General features: G+C 43.1%; 1 protein-coding gene across 1 annotated transcript; it reads left to right on the top strand.

Annotated features, from left to right (window-relative positions):
• Window positions 1-1,969: 1,969 nt before the first annotated feature.
• Window positions 1,970-20,181, top strand: LOC113017943 (NLR family CARD domain-containing protein 3-like). The gene is made up of 10 exons (XM_080297780.1): window positions 1,970-2,201; window positions 2,356-2,397; window positions 6,951-8,728; window positions 9,209-9,216; window positions 10,895-11,068; window positions 11,341-11,514; window positions 12,416-12,589; window positions 17,466-17,538; window positions 18,366-18,390; window positions 18,539-20,181. Exons 1-10 carry the CDS (start codon window positions 1,970-1,972, stop codon window positions 19,063-19,065), a joined length of 3,207 nt encoding a protein of 1,068 aa, XP_080153906.1. The 3' UTR covers window positions 19,066-20,181.
• Window positions 20,182-20,444: the final 263 nt, after the last annotated feature.

Below are 20,444 nucleotides of genomic sequence, written 5' to 3'. Positions count from 1 at the left end.
CTGTAGTGCCATTTTTGGGAGCATTTCAAGTTGCTATACATCAACACAACCATTATAGCCCAAATTTTAATAATATGTATGCATTAAGTGCATAGAAATTACATAAATTGCAAAAAAGTGCAATAAACTACAAAAAAATTGAAAATCGTTTTTGTTTTTTTAACATATATTTCTAGTTAGAGAAATTTAAGAGGCTTATCTCTCAAAACTGTAAATACAAAAAAGTTGCACAAAATAGTTTCCCACCACAGGAAATTTATTTTGAGTGTCTTCATAGTTTTATTTTTGAAATACACCAATTTTTATACACTGCAGGAAAAACGAAAATAAATATTATAGTGCAAATTTGCAGAAAAACAGCATATGCATCAAAATAAAATATTTCCAGCAGTGCAATATGAGTCCTAAGCATCCCAGAAACGACACAGAAAGTCATAAAGTCAAAGATAACTTTTAAAAACACAAGGATAGGCTCATGAGGCCCTGATGGTAAAAACTACATTTCCGCGAAAATGACGTCACTTCCGGTTTCAGGCAGGTAATGGCGGACATGCAAAAGTTCGCTCTGACGTAGGAAGTGTTATGAACAGCTGATCGGATCGGCAAAGCCTGTTTGGGGAATATTATGTTTTTGTTGCTGCAAGCGCTTTTTATGCAGTTTTTGCAAAGCTATATGTGGAAGGAAACTGTGACCTAGGACAAGCTGATGGCATAAGATGTAAGTACAACTCCTCTGGATTCATATGCAAAAAAAATTATTGCGCTAGCTTACGTGGTGTCAGTGCTACCGTGATTTAAATATTGTTACGCAAAACAAAGCATGCCCGCTCCGACCGGTTTTAAAGGGTTAAACAACAGTAACTATAATGCAGCTAAACACACTGTACAACACAATGAATATCTTAACAAAAATATCTTAAGAGTTTATTTTGTGGCCCAGAAAGAGTAATATTTCAAACTCCGCCACTCTGTGTTCCTCCGCCACTGCCTCGTTTGAGTTTTGGACGAAATAGATTCTGGGATATTGCATTTCCTCATTTCGAGCTGATTGGAGACCAAAAGAGCCAATCAGATTTTTTTGCATCGAAGTCTGTGATTGGCTGGTTTTGTGGCACAAATATAACGGTGTACAGAAAGAGTTGAGCGCGCAAGGACAGAAATGTTGAGAGCGCAAGCAACACATTGCGAGCGAGCGCAAATGCAAAAACTGAGCGAGACGGGCTGCTATTGTGTGTGTGTGCGTGTGTGTGGATAATAGCAAACACTGAAATACATTTTTTCCACTCAGCAATGCATTTTGTTCACTCAAATTTAGCTTTTCTTCGCTCAAAATAACTTTCTCCTCAAAATGCAACACTTGCACCTGCAATTTTTTTTTATGTGTGCTCAGAATAGTGGCACAAAAGTAACGCCATATCTTTATTTCATCATTTTATTCAATATACTGCCAGAATTTTCTTCATGTGATGATTGCACAGCTGGAAACATCTGAAATGTTGAAAACATGATCAGCAGCTAAGCTGAACAGCACATTCCCTCTTAGCATTTCCGGATTCAGAGACTTTTGGAGACTTCTCATCACTTCTTGTTAGAAATGTAGAAACTGTAAAACCCTGGCTGAAACAATGCTGCTGATTTCAGAGAGGGGTCAGCCTTAACGGTGAAATAAAAGAGGAGGGTCGGGGGTTCGAATCCACTGAACGGCTACCCTGAGGTACCGCTGAGCAAGGTACCGTCCCTATACACTGCTCCCTGGGTGCCTGCCCACTGCTTCACTGAGTGAATAGGTCAAATGCAGAGAAAAACAAGTAATTTCCCCACGGGGATCAATAAAGTATACATTATTATTTATTAGCCTTTATATGTGTAGCATTTCATATCCACTTTAAATGTCCTAAATAAGTAAACAGGAGATGTCATGAAACTCAGTGACTGTGATTCACACCCTCTAATGTTTTACAGTTTAAAAATGGAGAAGGCCTTACCAGTGCAGCTGCTGGAAATGTTGAAGGATTTGGGAGAGGAGGACCTGAAGCTTTTCCACTTTTACCTGAAATATGAACCTGGAGGTAATTTCCAAAGTATCTACAAGTGCCAGCTGGAGAACGCAGACAGACTGAAAACAGTAGATGTGATGGTGCAGGCCTATTCAGACTGTGTGATGGAGGTGGCGAGGTCGATATTAAATAAAATTAATGAAGGTCAGTAAGAGGAAAAAAGGTATGGTACGTCACAGATTTTTTTATATAATATATCTAAAATCGAGGATGTTTTAATCAGATGTCTGCATACAAATTTTATAGTTTGATTTTTTTGAAACAGTTTTATGACTCAAGGTGCACTTCCCTCCAACAGGAAGTCCCTCAGCCCAGGCAGCTTCATTGCTTTCACCAGAAGGTAAGAATTCATAGGCTTGTCTGAGAAGATGTTGATAAAGCAAACACACTTGAAGTCTGATCTATCCATCCATCCATATGTGGCAGCAGGAGGTGGGGATGGAATAAATACTCTTCACAATTTAACAGACACTAGAAACACTAATCACCAAGAAGGCAGGTTCGTATTACTCAGTACAGAGACGTGGTTCAATGATAAAACAGGTTGATGTTTCATTAATAATTATTTAAAACAGCATATAAAAGCACAAGCATAAATATCAATATACAAATATTCTAAGTATTCAGAGCCGAGGCTTACCAGTGGGGGGACAGGGATGCCACACACAAAACCAATTCAAAAAGAAAAGAAAACTCACAAATACACAAGTGCAGCACACTGTCACACACTCACACTAATAAACTAAAAATGCAGGTGTGTAATACTCAAAGGATCCCACCACCAAGGCACCCCAGTCTCCTCCACATCAGGCCCTCCGCATCTGAATAAAAGAAAATTATAATATATTCCAAAAAAACTAATATGCACATGCTGGGATCAGTCCAAGTGCAGGAAAACACTGGTGATCCGCAGCTAGAAAAAGGGCCTCCTACCAGTGGAGTAACAAAAAATCAAATTACAAATGAAAACAACAGAGAGCTGCCAGACATACAAACTAAATAAAGCCTTAAATCTGGAGCACACAGAGTCACCGTATTACTCCAAATTGCCCTCTGCCTGACTACTTTAATTTAACAATTAAGTCAATCAACATGCACGCCAGCCGACTCCCGTAGCGGCATGTATATAGCTGATGTCCACACCGACATCCACTCCTAAGAGGCTGGCAGCAGCAGGGAAAAAGAACCCTCGCAAACGGAAACAGATGGGGCCAGGCAAAGCAGCAGCACTTCTTTTAGCTTAGCTTAGAAAAGCCATAGTGACCCTGCTGTATAGCTACTGGCCGCCCATTAAGGCCCACACTTCCAACTAAATGGCGTCACTCGATTTATGAACAGAGTGGCTCGTAGGAGGCTTCTGCAGCTATGACAAGCCACGGTGAAGGCTTCAGGAAGGTAATCCACAGGTGATCTCTGCAACACCGAGGGAACTCAGGTGACCGAAAGGAGAAAACAGGTACGTGATGCAGGGATGCTAAGATGACCACTATTTATACTAGCGCCCCCTAATGCGCCTGACTAAGAGTGGGATCACATGCATACATACATCCTGTTCTTTGGATTGCGGTCTTCTGGACAGAGATCTTGAATGGTGTTTATGGGATCTCCAGGAGCCCCTCACTTAGTTTGGGAGTCACTGCACCTAGTACTCCGATTACCACTGGGACACCTGTTACTTTCACCCATCTTCTCGAGCTCTTCTTCAAGCTCTTGGTACTTCTCCAGCTTCTCATGCTCCTTGTTCCGGATGTTGATGTCATTCAGTATCTCAACATTGATCACTGCAGCCGACTTCTTCCACTTATCTACCACCACTATATCTGGTAGGTTAGCCATCACCAGTTTGTCCGTCTGTATCTGGAAGTCCAACAGGATCTTAGCTCGGTCATTCTCCACCACCCTTGGGGGCATCTCCTATTTTGACGTCGGGATGTATTTTTTATTATTTATTAATATTTATTTATTAAACGGATTACAGTAACGTGTTACTGCCCATCTCTGTTGACCTCAGGACTTCCAGGCCATACTCGGCACAGATGTTCCTGTACACTATGCCAGCCACTTGGCGTTCCATGTATGCCTTGCCTGCTAGCATCTTGCACCCTGCTGTTATGTGCTGGATTGTCTCAGGGGCATCTTTACACAGCCTCCACCTGGGGTCTTGCCTGGTGTGACAGACCCCAGCCTCTATGGATCTTGTGCTCAGAGCTTGTTCCTGTGCTGCCATGATTAGTGCCTCTGGTAGGACTTCTGGATGTTAGCCACCTCCTCTATCTGCCATTTGTTCATACTGTGCAGGGTCCTGTCCTTCCATGATGATTCCTCTTCTTCCTTCTCTTTCTTGGGTTTCTGCTGCCTGAGGTATTCACTGAGTGCACCAATGTTTGAGGCCATCTTCCTGATGTATTCATGGATGTTTGTTGTCTCATCCTGGATTGTGGCACTGACACTCACCAGTCCCCGACCTCCTTCCTTCCGCTTAGCATACAGCCTCAGGGTGCTGGATTTGGGGTGTAACCCTCCATGCATGATCAGGAGAGTTCTTGACTTGATGTCAGTGGCTTCTATCTCCTCCTTTGGCCAGCTTATTATCCCAGCAAGGTACCTGATCATGTGTGGGACATAGGTGTCTATAGCCTGGATCTTGTTCTTACCATTCAGCTGACTCATCTGCAGCTTTCCCAGTGGCATCTTAATTTGTTCCTATTTGCCTGTGGGATCCCCAGATACTTGTAGCTGTCCTCAGTGTCTGCAATGTTGCCTTCTGGTAGTTTGATCTCCTCAGTTCTGACTACCTTCCCTCACTTTGTTATCATCCAACTATATTTCTCCAGTCCGAATGACATTCGATGTCATTGCTGTATATCCTGGTGGTGTGGATCAGTGAATCGATGTCTCATTCACTCTTGGCACACAGCTTGATGTCATCCATGTACAGGAGGTGGCTGACAGCTTCTCCATTGTGTAGTCAGTATCCGTAGCCAGTCTTACAGGGAGTGCAGAATTATTAGGCAAGTTGTATTTTTGAGGAATAATGTTATTATTGAACAACAACCATGTTCTCAATGAACCCACAAAACTCATTAATATCAAAGCTGAATGTTTTTGGAAGTAGTTCTTAGTTTGTTTTTAGTTTTAGCTATTTTAGGGGGATATCTGTGTGTGCAGGTGACTATTACTGTGCATAATTATTAGGCAACTTAACAAAAAACAAATATATACCCATTTCAATTATTTATTTTTACCTATGAAACAAATATAACATCTCCACATTCACAAATATACATTTCTGACATTCAAAAACAAAACAAAAACAAATCAGCGACCAATATAGCCACCTTTCTTTGCAAGGACACTCAAAAGCCTGCCATCCATGGATTCTGTCAGTGTTTTGATCTGTTCACCATCAACATTGCGTGCAGCAGCAACCACAGCTTCCCAGACACTGTTCAGAGAGGTGTACTGTTTTCCCTCCTTGTAAATCTCACATTTGATGATGGACCACAGGTTCTCAATGGGGTTCAGATCAGGTGAACAAGGAGGCCATGTCATTAGTTTTTCTTCTTTTATACCCTTTCTTGCCAGCCACGCTGTGGAGTACTTGGACGCGTGTGATGGAGCATTGTCCTGCATGGAAATCATGTTTTTCTTGAAGGATGCAGACTTCTTCCTGTACCACTGCTTGAAGAAGGTGTCTTCCAGAAACTGGCAGTAGGACTGGGAGTTGAGCTTGACTCCATCCTCAACCCGAAAAGGCCCCACAAGCTCATCTTTGATGATACCAGCCCAAACCAGTACTCCACCTCCACCTTGCTGGCGTCTGAGTCGGACTGGAGCTCTCTGCCCTTTACCAATCCAGCCACGGGCCCATCCATCTGGCCCATCAAGACTCACTCTCATTTCATCAGTCCATAAAACCTTAGAATAATCAGTCTTGAGATATTTCTTGGCCCAGTCTTGACGTTTCAGCTTGTGTGTCTTGTTCAGTGGTGGTCGTCTTTCAGCCTTTCTTACCTTGTCTCTGAGTATTGCACACCTTGTGCTTTTGGGCACTCCAGTGATGTTGCAGCTCTGAAATATGGCCAAACTGGTGGCAAAGTGGCATCTTGGCAGCTGCACGCTTGACTTTTCTCAGTTCATGGGCAGTTATTTTGCGCCTTGGTTTTTCCACACGCTTCTTGCGACCCTATTGACTATTTTGAATGAAATGCTTGATTGTTCGATGATCACGCTTCAGAAGCTTTGCAATTTTGAGATTGCTGGATCCCTCTGCAAGATATCTCACTATTTTTGACTTTTCTGAGCCTGTCAAGTCCTTCTTTTGACCCATTTTGCCAAAGGAAAGGACGTTGCCTAATAATTATGCACACCTGATATACGATGTTGATGTCATTAGACCACACCCCTTCTCATTACAGAGATGCACATCACCTAATATGCTTAATTGGTAGTAGGCTTTCGAGCCTATACAGCTTGGAGTAAGACAACATGCATGCAGAGGATGGTGTGGACAAAATACTCATTTGCCTAATAATTTTGCACTCCCTGTATTGATGATCTCACTGAGGGGGTTCAGGCGTAAAACAGTAGTGGGGACAGAGCATCTCCTTCGTAGATCCTCCACTTGATGGAAAAGATCTGAAGGATATCAATTAAACTTTTTTTCAATTTTTTTGAAGGTAATTCAATATATCTGAAAATTCTAAACTAAACAAACTTCTTATACAAATAAGAGATGGTCAAGCAGGAGAAAAACTTGATTTGAGATGAAATTACTCCGAAATCTATTGGGATTTAAGGAAACATTATCATAACGATACAAATTAAAAATAATATCATGACATTATATTAACCACAATAGACAAATCAACTTATCTGCTTTTTGAAATTCAGAGGTTCTTCAGAGGTGTCAGCCTAAACTTAAATCTATCCTGAAGAAGAAGTTCCAGTCTGTGTTTGAGGGGATCGCTAAAGCAGGAAACCCAACCCTTCTGAATCAGATCTACACAGAGCTCTACGTCACAGAAGGAGGGACTGCAGAGGTCAATGATGAACATGAGGTCAGACAGATTGAAACAGCATCCAGGAAACCAGACAGACCAGAAACAACAATCAGAAAAGAAGACATCTTTAAAGCCTCACCTGGAAGAGATGAACCAATCAGAACAGTGCTGACAAAGGGAGTGGCTGGCATTGGGAAAACAGTCTTAACACAGAAATACAGCCTGGACTGGGCTGAAGGCAAAGCCAACCAGGACATCCAGTTCATATTTCCATTCACTTTCAGAGAGCTGAATGTGCTGAAAGAGGAAAAGTTCAGCTTGGTGGGACTTGTTCATCACTTCTTTACTGAAACCAAAGAAGCAGGAATCTGCAGCTTTGAAGACTTCCAGGTTGTGTTCATCTTTGATGGTCTGGATGAGTGTCGACTTCCTCTGGACTTCCACAAAACTACAATCCTAACTGACCCTAGAAAGTCCACCTCAGTGGATGTGCTGCTGATAAACCTCATCAGGGGGAAACTGCTTCCCTCTGCTCGCCTCTGGATAACCACACGACCTGCAGCAGCCAATCAGATCCCTCCTGACTGTGTTGGCATGGTTACAGAGGTGAGTGGGTTCACTGACCCACAGAAGGAGGAGTACTTCAGGAAGAGATTCAGAGATGTGGATCAGGCCAGCAGGATCATCTCCCACATCAAGACATCACGAAGCCTCCACATCATGTGCCACATCCCAGTCTTCTGCTGGATCACTGCTACAGTTCTGGAGGATGTGCTGGAAACCAGAGAGGGAGGACAGCTGCCCAAGACCCTGACTGAGATGTACATCCACTTCCTGGTGGTTCAGGCCAAAGTGAAGAATGTCAAGTATGATGGAGGAGCTGAGACAGATCCACACTGGAGTCCAGAGAGCAGGAAGATGATGGAGTCTCTGGGAAAACTGGCTTTTGATCAGCTGCAGAAAGGAAAGCTGATCTTCTATGAATCAGACCTGACAGAGTGTGGCATCGATATCAGAGCAGCCTCAGTGTACTCAGGAGTGTTTACACAGATCTTTAAAGAGGAGAGAGGACTGTACCAGGACAAGGTGTTCTGCTTCATCCATCTGAGTGTTCAGGAGTTTCTGGCTGCTCTTCATGTCCATCTGACCTTCATCAACTCTGGACGCAATCTGCTGGAAGATGAACAAACAACAACCACCACATTTTCTATAATATTTAACAAAATAAAACTAAATTTGCTTCACCGGAGTGCTGTGAACAAGGCCTTACAGAGTCCAAATGGACACCTGGACTTGTTCCTCCGCTTCCTCCTGGGTCTTTCACTGCAGACCAATCTCACTCTCCTACGAGGTCTGCTGACACAGACAGAAAGTAGCTCACAGACCAGTCAGGAAACAGTCCAGTACATCAAGAAGAAGCTCAGTGAGAATCTGTCTGCAGAGAAAAGCATCAATCTGTTCCACTGTCTGAATGAACTGAATGATTGTTCTCTAGTGGAGGAGATCCAACAGTCCCTGAGATCAGGACGTTTCTCCACAGATGAACTGTCTCCTGCTCAGTGGTCAGCTCTGGTCTTCATCTTACTGTCATCAGAAAAAGATCTGGATGTGTTTGACCTGAAGAAATACTCTGCTTCAGAGGAGGCTCTTCTGAGGCTTCTGCCAGTGGTCAAAGCCTCCAACAAAGCTCTGTAAGTAAATATGTGATCATCGCTTCTTTCTTTAAATCGTGATTCTACCTAACAAAATCAGGCATGTTCAGTTCAAAGAACTTAGCCTTTTAGAAAAATATGAACATACTGAATTGGTGGAGGCAAAGGTAGGAAGTAGACAGCAACACTGGACAACCACAATCAAAAAGGCGGAAGACAACAGAACAGTTAAGAATCAGGCAGGATTTATTGGTTGCTTGCCTTGATAGTCAAACTTAACAAAAGAAAAGAGGTGGGGGAGGAGGGCTGGGCGGTTGAGCCAAATCAAAGAAATTAATAAAACAAAAAGAGGTCGATAGCTTCCAGGGCCTAACTGAAGCAAAAAATGCAAAACAAAAGGCCTACCTAGCTACTCGACAAAAGGTCAGTGAAAACATACAAGAGTGGCGTCAACCGCATAACCTAGTGTGACTAACAGTTTAAAACCTGCAACCAGTGTATAGGGTACCCCAGCTTACCTGTCCAGCCTCCCACCACACAAAATACAAAAAAGCCTGTTTGCAAATGTTTGTCATAAAGCAGCAGCCAGCAGCTGGCCAGGGAGCTGCTCATTTGTAGTGATCCTCGGAGAGTGATTGGCCATCTGTGCCCAGACCAGCCAATAGACACATGCCAATCAACTTTGAACTGGCCAATAGGTGGAGGCTTGACACCTGAAAGATAAAAAGAACACAAAAGCAAAGCCACATCTCTTGGCACGTAACAATGATCATTAGTCACTCAGACAAATATTTGATACGTTTAATGTTTACCTCCAGCAGGACATTTCAGCATTTCTGAAACATTTTTCTCTTTAACTCAAATCAAATAACAATCTAGACCCAGTCTATAAAAACATGAGTTCTGATCCTTCAGCCCCTTTATCAAGTTTATTGTCCTTAGGCTTTTTACTTGTCCCCAACTCCAGGAATTTTGTACCTTTTTTTCTAAAGCATATACTTCCGCTACCAGACTACACCTTCATCTTTTTCTGGTGTTCGTAATCCAAGTTTTGGTTTTTGTCTCAGCTTTAGTACAATGTTCAATGTTCAATCTCTCTTTTTTTTAATATATATAAATCAGCTGTGGCTGTCCTGACTATATCCAGTATGGAGGGAAATACTTGTGCTTTATATTTGAAATTCCTACTAAGGTTCTGTTTCTCATCAGCAACCATATCTAACTGTAATGTCACCATAACCAATGTTACCAATTACAGTGGGTTCTCTCATGGTACTCTACAGTTTCTGTCCACTGTCCAAAAACATGCAGTTAGGTTAACTGGTGATCTAAACTTCATGCAAGTGTGAGTAAGAATGCTTGTCTGTCTCTCTGTGGGCCAAATGGAAGAGACTGGATGGATCACTGCTTTACCTTTGATATTTCCTGACACCAAACATTCTCCATGAAGTCAGCATTTCAGCTCATACCCTTTATAAACACCTTTAACAGGAAGAGTTTTATACAGGTACTGTTTAAAATCCAGTGTTACTCACAGTATGCAGGTAATGAACATAATAATTACTGAACAAAGACGTGTGAACTTTGTTACTGTGGATCTAAAATGTAAAAATGCATTTGAGAAGATTTTATTTCCAATCAGGTTTTAATGTGGGTTACAGTTTTTTAGAATTTGTAAACTAGAAGGTTGAGTAGATGGAGCTTGTAATGACTGATCTTCAGTGTGCTTTATGAAATTATCAAAGCAATAGAAAGTTGCCCTTTAGGGAGGCCGGGACTTTAAAGGGAATGAGCCAAAGCAGCATGTTGTAGACAGAAATCAAACAAGAGTCTGCACCAAGTCCAGCATGTGATCCATTATTTATAGCTACATTTACAGTTATTGCAGATATTAGAATTAGAAAAAGTGACCAACAGTACTGTAGTATCTGTAGTACTCTAGTACCCACAGGCATGTCTGCAGACACTGATCTAGTGTCACTAGATCACTGGTTGCAATTTAGATATGTTGGTACAATTGTGTTTCTATGAATTTAATTTACTTTTTTTTCTTCCATACTTAAGTTTTATCATTTTTGAAGTTAATTTTGAGTTGTAGTGTACACAGGCATATTTGATTTATTATCTAGGTTCAATATATAAAGAGATTTGATCTCAAATATTCCTTTTGGGGGTTTTTTAGACTGAGAAGCTGTAGCCTCTCAGAGGAAGGCTGTGAAGGTTTGTTGTCAGTCGTCAGCTGCCAGTCCTGTAGTCTGAGAGAGCTGGACCTGAGTACCAACAGGCTGAATGATTCAGCAGTAAAGCTTTTGTCTGCTGCATTGGAGAGTCCACATGCCAAACTGAATATTCTGAGGTCAGATCAATATGTATTCTGTTTTGTTTTGTTTGTTTATATGTTTGTTTCTTCTTTTTATCAAATCACAAAATAAACCAATGAAACAAATTAACCAGTAAAGGCAAACTTTATCCATGTATTGTTGTTTCTTAACATTTTTAATCATTTCTAAGTTAAAGTAAAATTTTACTAACCTGTTGAGGACAAGATATTAAGCATACTTTAAAATACATCATTAGTTATTACACCCTGGTTATACTTTAACACTTTGTTCATGTTTTTATTTTCAGACTCAACATCTGTGAACTCTCAGAGGAAAACTGTGAAGCTCTCTCCTCAGTTCTCAGCTCCCAGGACTCTAGTCTGAGAGAGCTGGACCTGTGTATCAAAAACCTGCATGACTCAGGAGTGAAGCTTCTGGCTGTGGGACTACAAAATTTAAACTGTAACCTGAATCCTCTGAGGTCGGGTCAAATTACATTTTGTATTTTTAAAATTAACTAGTGCTGTCAGCGTTAATCTTGTTAAAATGACATCAACGTAATAACCGCATTAATGCGGCAAATCTTCATTAGCAAGTTAATGCAGATCGTCCTGTGCATGGGGTTGCAAGGCACTACCGCGTTAACGAGCTAACTGCGCTAACTCTTTGATGCCATGCAGCCCCATGTACGGGGCAATCCGCATTAACTTGCTAACGAAGATTTGCTGTGCAACTGCGGTTATGGCGTTAATGTCATTTTAATGAGATTAATGCTGACACCACTAAAATTAACCAATTAAATATTTTAAGCCAATCCATATTCAAATTCATATGACGATTTTTCTTAGCATGTTCAGGTTTTCTTTTAAAAAATAAAAAGACAGGATTTAATATTGGGAAATATAATTTAAAATATATGCATATAAATTAAAAAAATATACTTAAAAATTTCACGTGACTGCAGCACATTGGCACGATAGTTAACACTGTTGACTCACAGCAAGGAGGTCCTGAGTTCAATTCCACCATCAGGCCAGGGTCTTTCTTTCTTTCTTTCATTCTTAGAGTTTGCATGTTCTCCCTGTGTTTGTGTGGGTTCTCTCTGGGTATTCCGGCTTCCTCCCATAGTCCAAAGCCATGCAGTTAGTTGGGTTAGGACACTAAATTGTCCATAGGTGTGAATGTGAGTGCAAATAGTTGTGTCTGTCTTATTGTGTATGTCTATGACAGACTGGCGACCTGTACAAAGTGTACCCTGCCTCTTGGACTAAGAAAGCTGGGATAGGCTTCAGTGCCCCCCGCGATCCTGAAAAGGATAAGCGGAAATGGATGGATGGAACTTAACACGAGTATTTGTATTATAGGTTGTCTTTATTTTTCAGACTGATGGGCTGTAATCTTTCAGGGAGAAGCTGTGAAGTTCTGTCCTCAGTTCTCCGCTCCCAGTCCTCTAGACTGAGAGAGCTTGTCCTGAGTAACTCTGACCTGCAGGATTCAGGCGTGAAGCTTCTGTCTGCTGGACTAAAGAGTTCACAGTGTACAGTGGAAACTCTCAGGTCAGGATTCAAACTTTTACACAGATGATCATTTAAATTGTGAATTATATTATTGCATAAACAGGTAACCTTTATAGAGCTGTCAAGTGAATGTTTATTAATTAAGAATTAATTCAGTAATTGGAATTAATATGTAAACATTTTTATAGTCATGTGTTTGTTTGTTTAACAAAAATACTTCATGTACTGGCCAATTTAGAGATTTGGGGTTACTTTGTGCTCATAAAATATAAATTTTATTTCTGTGGGAATAAAATGTCAAAATTACATGTTTTGATGTCTAATGGGCATTAATTAAATTATTATGTATCGATCATCACTGGGACCACTGTTGCTTTCACCCTCCACATCTTCTCTTGTCACCCTCTTGTCCATTACAAGTTATTCGTCATTCTGGTTCAAAGTCTGCTGCCAGCCCTCAATTACAGAATTTGTCAATATTAGATGCTGCAGTTCATTCAGACGGTTTCCCTAGACCAGAGGTTCCCAAAGTGTGGGGCCCGCCCATTCATGTGTTCAACTTTCTATTCCTCCAGCTGAAGACCTCTCAGTTTGAGTTCAGGAGACAGACACCCACTACTTTGAAGATCAGCTTCAAACTTTCCTTTTTGATAAAGCTTAAAGTTAGAGCTGGATCAGGTGACCCTGAACCATCCCTTAGTTATGCTGCTATAGGCTCAGGCTGTTGGTGTGCTTCCCATGATGCTCTGCTTTCTTCTCCACTCCCCTTTTTTCACTCCCGATGCTTTTATATGTCACTACTACGTGTCCTTAACTTTTGTCTTCTCCTTCCTTAGTTTGTGTTTTGTTTTTGTCTCTCTGAGCTCATCTCTTCTCTTTCCCCTCACCCTGCAACCAGTCATGGTAGATGCTCCTCCTGGAGCCTGTTTTCACTGGGAGGATCTTTGTGTCAAAGGGAGTTCTTCTTCCCATCATCACCAAGCGCTGCTCACAGTGGATGGTCTGATGATTGGGGCTTTCTCTCTAATATTGTAGGCTGTTACCTTACACTGTTAAACAGCTTGAGAGGCTCTTGATGAAGGCGGTCGCACTTTTCTCCTCTCCTCCTCTCCCTTAGCTTCCCTGCTTAGCCTCTAATGTCCTTGTCTAGTCTCGTTTTTTTTTGTTTTGTATTACTTTTCCCTGGAACACTCTCTCACAGTCTGTTCTCTAAAACCTAAAAGAGGAATTATGGATTGTATCAACTGGTCCCTACATGCAATTGACACCCCTTTCTCAACGAGAAGTTTGGGCTCGGGTGAGCCTGAGTGCTGAAGATATCTACCTATTCGGAACCATGGTAACAGGGTTCTGGCTGATCGGAGCTGGCTTGGCCCTGACTTATCGAAGAATTAAGAAAGTGGAACCGGCTGTTCAAACCCCCACAAGGCTGCCCGCTGGGATTGAAACGATGGGAAGAGGCGTGAGTTTCTCAAAATGGGCTCATTGAGTGCAGCACGGAAAAGATCTTGGAGAGGCTACGGCTGCTGTGAATATTCAGAATAAGATCTCTGAATGCAGACTGGATTACATCTCGGAAGGGCTAGCACGGAATAACATCTCTGAGTGCAAACCGGATGACATCTCGGGGAGGCACACTGTCGTGACTTCTCAGAATTGGCTCTTTGAACACAAGAATGACAACATCACAGAACGCAAGTATGGCGAAGCTGGCGGCTCTCCAACGGGAGATTGAGAGACCAGTGTTGGACTGTAGAACTGCTTTGAAATTCATATGAGCTGTTCGCACTAAAGTAAAAAGCACCATCACTCATGCGGATACCCCTTCGGCGCCAGCTGCGGTCTCAAGGCTGGAGCCGAACAAAAAACACCCTGATAACGACTGTGTTTAGTCTGTTCCTTCCCATTCCATGCAAGGCCACCTGGGTTGGCTGGAAGACTGTTTACTTAGCCTAGTAGGGCGAAGGACACTGTCTCAGCTGAACTCTGGACACGCAAACACACACATACACTGATATGCACACACTGATGCAACCTGCATGTGGCGAATAAAGCCTTGATTGATTGATTGATTGAAGTTAAGTTAAATGGATATAAATGGATAGAGGTTATTGTATGTGCAAACAAAAATCACTGTTCACAGATGAACTGTTGTTTTGTTTGTCTGTAGTCTGTCAGGCTGTCTGATCACAGAGGAAGGCTGTACTTCTCTGGCCTCAGCTATGAGCTCCAACCCCTCCCATCTGAGAGAGTTGGACCTGAGCTACAATCATCCTGGTGACTCAGGAATGAAGCTGCTGTCGGCTGGACTGAAGGATCCAGGCTGGAGACTCAACACTCTCAGGTATGGAGAGAATGTTTGATATAGGAGAAAGAGTTGTAAACATTTCCTGTATCATTTATTCACTTGCTCTTTATTTCAGGCAGATGTGACATGAACAATCTCACATTCAGAAATATTTTTAGGAACGGAAACTCTTTGCATAAAATTTTGGCTTCAGCAATTATCCGTTCTGCATTCCGCTTGGGCAGCTCATTTCTATCATAGCCTCCCACAGGCTAGCCAAGCCAAATGGGACTCCTTCTTCAGCCTGATGTCACCCTTTACCCCCAGTTTCCAACATCTGGTTTCGGGGTTACCATCACGACAGACACAAACCATCAGTGCAGCAGGTTCAGCAATGGAGGGGCTGAACATTGTCCATTCAGACTCAGTGTCCTCACTCTGCCTTGGAATGCTGCCAAAGCTCTGCCTGTCACGGTATGGCATGGCAAACCGTGGAAGGAGTGGGGAAGGAGGACCCAGGCGCGGTGCTCTATGTATAAACAGTGTGTTTATTTACAGTGTGAAACAAAGTAACAATAAATCCCCGTGTTTTCCCAGACTCCCGTGTCGTGTCTCTCCGTGAATAGTCCGTGTCTCTGTGCTCTCCGCTCCTGTGTCAGCACCCCCCGGTGCTTGCTGCTCTCGTGTCTTCCACGCTCCTCCTGCGGGAAACAATAGACGCAGCCGTCAAGACACATACAACTGCGGGCATACACACACACTAACTCAATCAACGGGACGACTAACGTGGAGCCTCAAGGAAATGATCCCGCGTCGGTGGGAGCTCCAACTCTCTCCTAAGTAGCTCCCCCGACGAGGCCTGATCAGCAGCAGGTGTGTGGCTTCGGGTGTGGCCAGTCCTTCCGCAGGGCCACACCCCTCAGGCCTGCAGGTGGCTGAGCTCCATTCTCCAAGCATACCCGCAGACATACACACCCAATACCCTGCCTATACATATGAGTGGGACACAGACTAACACAGCACAGAAAAACACAGACATATGTACACGCACAGAAAAGGGGAAAACGACACCAAAAATCCATAATACTACACAAGTCCATGACTGCCCAGGGGTCCTGGGTCGCCCAGTCCCAGGACCCTGACACTGCCAGAGGTGGGAAATGAAGATCTGATGGACCAGGGCCTCTGCCAGGCGTTCCCAGTGCACCCTTACTATACATTTAGGTGTCTTTCCAGCATCCTCCCCCACCACCTGATTTAACTCACCACCAGGTGGTAATCAGTTGAGCACTCAGCCCTTATCTTCTCCCAAGCATCCAGAACATATAGCCATAGATCTAATGATACGATTACAAAATCGATCATCAACCTAGTGATCGTGGCTCAAAGAGTTGGAAGTTTGTCTTGTAATCAGAAGGTTGCTGCTTCAAGCCCCGGCTCTGACAGTCTCGGTCGTTGTTTCCTTGGGCAAGGCACTTCACCCGTTGCCTACTGGTGGTTGTCAGAGGGCCCGGTGGTGCCAGTGTCCTGCAGCTTCACCTCTGTCAGTGCGGTCCAGGGCAGCTTTGGCTACAATGTAGCTTGCTATCCTCAGTGTGTGAATGGGTGGATGACTGAATGCAGAGTAAAGCGCTTGGGGTCCATAGGGACTAAGTAAAGTGCTATACTCTAAGGAGCTTGGAAAGAAAAGCGACTTCTTAAAGGACTTCTTTAAGTTGCTTGAAGACGTTTCACCTCTCAACCGAGAAGCTTCTTCAGTTCTAAGGGTCAAATGGTGGAGAGTCCCAGATTTAAACCCAGTGGGAGTTTCGCTCCAAAGAGGGACAAAGGACCCCCTGATGATCCTCTACCTAATCACAGCCGAGATGTGAAAATGGGTGTGGGTCCCAATCAGCCAGGGTTTCGGTTGAGCTCATTGTGAAACCTGGCCCCACCCTATCATGTGATTTCCTGAGGTCAGATGGCCCAGGATGTGAGTGGGCATTAAGGCATCTGGGGAGGGAACTCAAAACTGGATTATAGATGGCAGACAGTTGGTGTCGTAAACCACCGCCTCTGTTCAAAGATGGTCACAGTGGACATAAATGGCTTCTTTCACTCCTCTTTCAAACCATCTGTCCTCTTTGTCCAAAATGTGAACATTGGCATCCTCGAGGATAGATGGTTTGAAAGAGGAGTGAAAGAAGCCACCTTCACAGACATAAAGCGCTACACAAATACAGGCCACTTACCATTTACATGCACTTATGGACACACTTATGTTCGAAAATTGTGTTTGTTATTGAAAAATCTGTCCAGTAACAGAACACCACTCTGCCTCAAATCAGGCAGGCTGTTCATTCCAATCACTTCCCTCCAGGATCTTGCCACTGTTGCAAATATGACGTCTCCCAGTAGGACACCTGAGTCCCCAGGTGAATAATCCACAAATACCTCACCCAGGGACTCCAAGAAGATTGGGTACTCTGAATTATCATTGGACACTTAAGTGCAGATGACAATCAGGACCTGTTCCCCAACCTGAAAGCACAAGGAACTTTTTCCTACTTGTCCACCAGGAAAAAATGTACAGACAGAAACCTGAGGTGATACCAAGATACCCACTCCAGCCTGCCACCTCTCACTTAGGGCAACTCCAGACTGGGACAAAATCCAGCCCCTCTCTAGCAGTCTGGTTCTAGAACCCAAGCTGTGCATTAAGGTGAGCCCAAATATATCTAGCTGGTACCACTCAACCTCACGCACCAACTCAGGCTCTTACCCTGCCAGAGAGGTGACATTCCATGTCCCATTTGCTAAGTCATAGTAATCGGGTACCCTTATCCCATGTGGAGTGAACTGTTCCTTTGATTTCATACTCATATGGGGTCTTTTGTCTCGCTATTTGTCTGGTCCCTCAACCAGGACCAATTTGCCATGGGAGACCCTTGCTCCCTGGTACAACATAGCGCCTAGGATACCTGGGACACACAAAACCCTCCACCGTGATAAGGTAGAAATTCAGGGAGGAGAACACATGTTTTTTCTCTTTTACCTTTCATTTAGTTTTGGCAATGAATTCATTATGTAAATCTCTAAACTATGAAAAATAAACAGCATGTCACACAGTTTGTGTTTCCATTCTGCTGTTATCGTTGTGTGCTGTACTGCATGGGGATGCTGCACTCACTCAGAGGTCAGAGGTCATGTACAGTAACCACACTGACACCAAGAGGAGAAAAACAGCTGGCAGCAAAAGCAGGGAGGTGTCCATTTCAGCTTAACAGAAGAGGAATATAAAGATAGTGAAGGTCACAGTTTGAATCGGTCATATTTCATTCAATATAGTCGTGTACTGACAGATCCAGGATCAGTCCAAATCATCATCAGTAACGTATGGATTGAAGTATATTTGTGAAAATGTTGGACTGTTCCTTTATCAGTGTCTAACAGTATGTGTATGAGAGCCATGTAATGTCCATGTGTGCATGCTGACTGTGCTGCTCTGACCCCCCTCCTCCTTTCAGGGTGGAGCCTGCTGGAGTCCGATGGTTGAGACCAGGTCTGAGGAAGTGTAAGTGTGTTTTTAATGGGATTCATGAAAACAAAGCAGCACACATTCAACCATCTTCATCATGTCAGGAGTCATCATCAAAGTGTCAATCAATGAACAGATGATGGATCAATAACTGCAGCTGGATTGTGTTTGTTCTCTCCATCAGATTCCTGTCAACTCACAATCGACACAAACACCATAGGCAGAAAACTTAAAATGTCCAACAACAACAGGAAGGTGACACGTGAAGGATATCAGTCATATCCTGATCATCCAGACAGATTTAATATCTATTCTCAGCTGCTGTGTAGAAATGGTCTGACTGGTCGCTGTTACTGGGAGGTCGAGTGGAGAGGAGACGTTTATATATCAGTGAGTTACAGAAGCATCAGAAGGAAAGGACGCAGTGATGAGTGTGAGTTTGGAGAGAACAATCATTCCTGGAGTCTGTACTGCACTGAGGATGGTCCTGTTCGTGTCTGGCACAATAAGAGATCAACATCCTCCTCCTCCTCCTCCTCTGTCTCTAACAGAGTAGCAGTGTATGTGGACTGTCCTGCTGGCACTCTGTCCTTCTACAGAGTCTCCTCTGACACTCTGATCCACCTCCACACCTTCAACACCACATTCACTCAAACTCTTTATCCTGGGTTTAGGTTCCGGTCTCGTGGTTCCTCAGTGTCCCTGTGCTGAGTGGAGTGTAAAGAGTGTCTCCTGTTAGAGAAACACTCAGACTGTTGAGCAGATAGTTCAGTCTGTACATGTCTGTCTCTTTCACTCAGAAACACGTTTTCAGATTCATAGATTCAATCAGTTGATGTTTGAAACTGTTCTAAATGATTCCTTGTAAACTTCTTCCTCTTCAGTCCTTTAAAGATGGAAGCTCCCATTATTCCAGGATCCCCATGTTGTTTTTCTGTCTTTTTCCAGTCAAAGCTTCACATTGAATCTCAGTGTGTTGTGTTTCTCTGAAGCTCAGTTCACAACCAGCTCCTCTGCATTTTCAACAAGTCTGAGCTCATTAAAATGAATCCAAATGTTTGATTTCTCTTTCCTAATGGGATGTTTCCAAACTTTCCACATGCTCTTACTGTTTCACTCATTGTTGGAAGCTCATCATTTGAAAATGTTTCAGCCATAGAAGCTGAAAATACTGTCTCGATAGTTTTGAATGCAGTTCTAACCAGTGTGCTGGGTTTTTAAAAATCCGTGGCTGCTGCCTGATGTTGGGCCCACAGAGGAAGACGGCTCACTCACTCTTCTTCACTTCCTCCTTAAACATGTGGAAGGAGAGCAAAGTGCTGCCAGACTCTTATTTCTGACAGGAACAGAAGAAACCACAGCAAACTGTTCCAGTTCTTCATCTTCATCACAATCTATTTATTTCTGATGGTGTCTTCAGTCTGAGGTTTGAAGTTTCCATGTCTGTGTGATGTGTGAAGGCTGCTGGTTAAACTGGGACTCACTGTTTAAAGCACTGAGTGCTCATAGAGAGATGCTCCACGAGTCCCAGTACAGACTACAAACATGGTGGAAACTTAGCTTTGATATCCACACACTCTGCACGTCTGTGAGTAACTGTGATGAAGATGTGCAGAGATCTGTGTCCAAACAGGAGAAAGACTGTAAAGACTCTGTGCTTCTAACAGCCTCTGTTAACATATGTGAGGCTGTTTGTTGTTGTTGCCATGGAGCTTTGCACTGTTTGGGTCAGCAGGTCATGTGATCAGGTTTGTTCTGTGAAAGCTGGACGATGGTTCAGTGTCAGGGTTTGTTTGCATTCATCAATAAATATCTAAATAAATCAAAGACTCCATGTTTGTTCTTTCATCATGTGACCTCTGCTCATCCATCTCTGTGTGTATCAGGATACATTTAGTTCATAATACACAGAAAAATCAGAGTTATTACCTGTAATAAATGTGAAAGTAAAGATTCCTGCAGTGATAACCAGGCAGGACTGAAACACATCCAAGCTGTCACCACGGTAACAGCACCGTCCATCCACAGGTGAGGGGAGGAGCAAAAAGAGGGACTTTCACCATTTTATACTAAAAACACTCAACTAATGT

The sequence above is a fragment of the Astatotilapia calliptera genome, chromosome 23 (genome assembly GCF_964374335.1).
Source record: "Astatotilapia calliptera chromosome 23, fAstCal68.1, whole genome shotgun sequence".
Taxonomy (NCBI): Eukaryota; Metazoa; Chordata; class Actinopteri; order Cichliformes; family Cichlidae; genus Astatotilapia; species Astatotilapia calliptera.
This window is presented reverse-complemented; position numbering and strand designations above follow the sequence as displayed.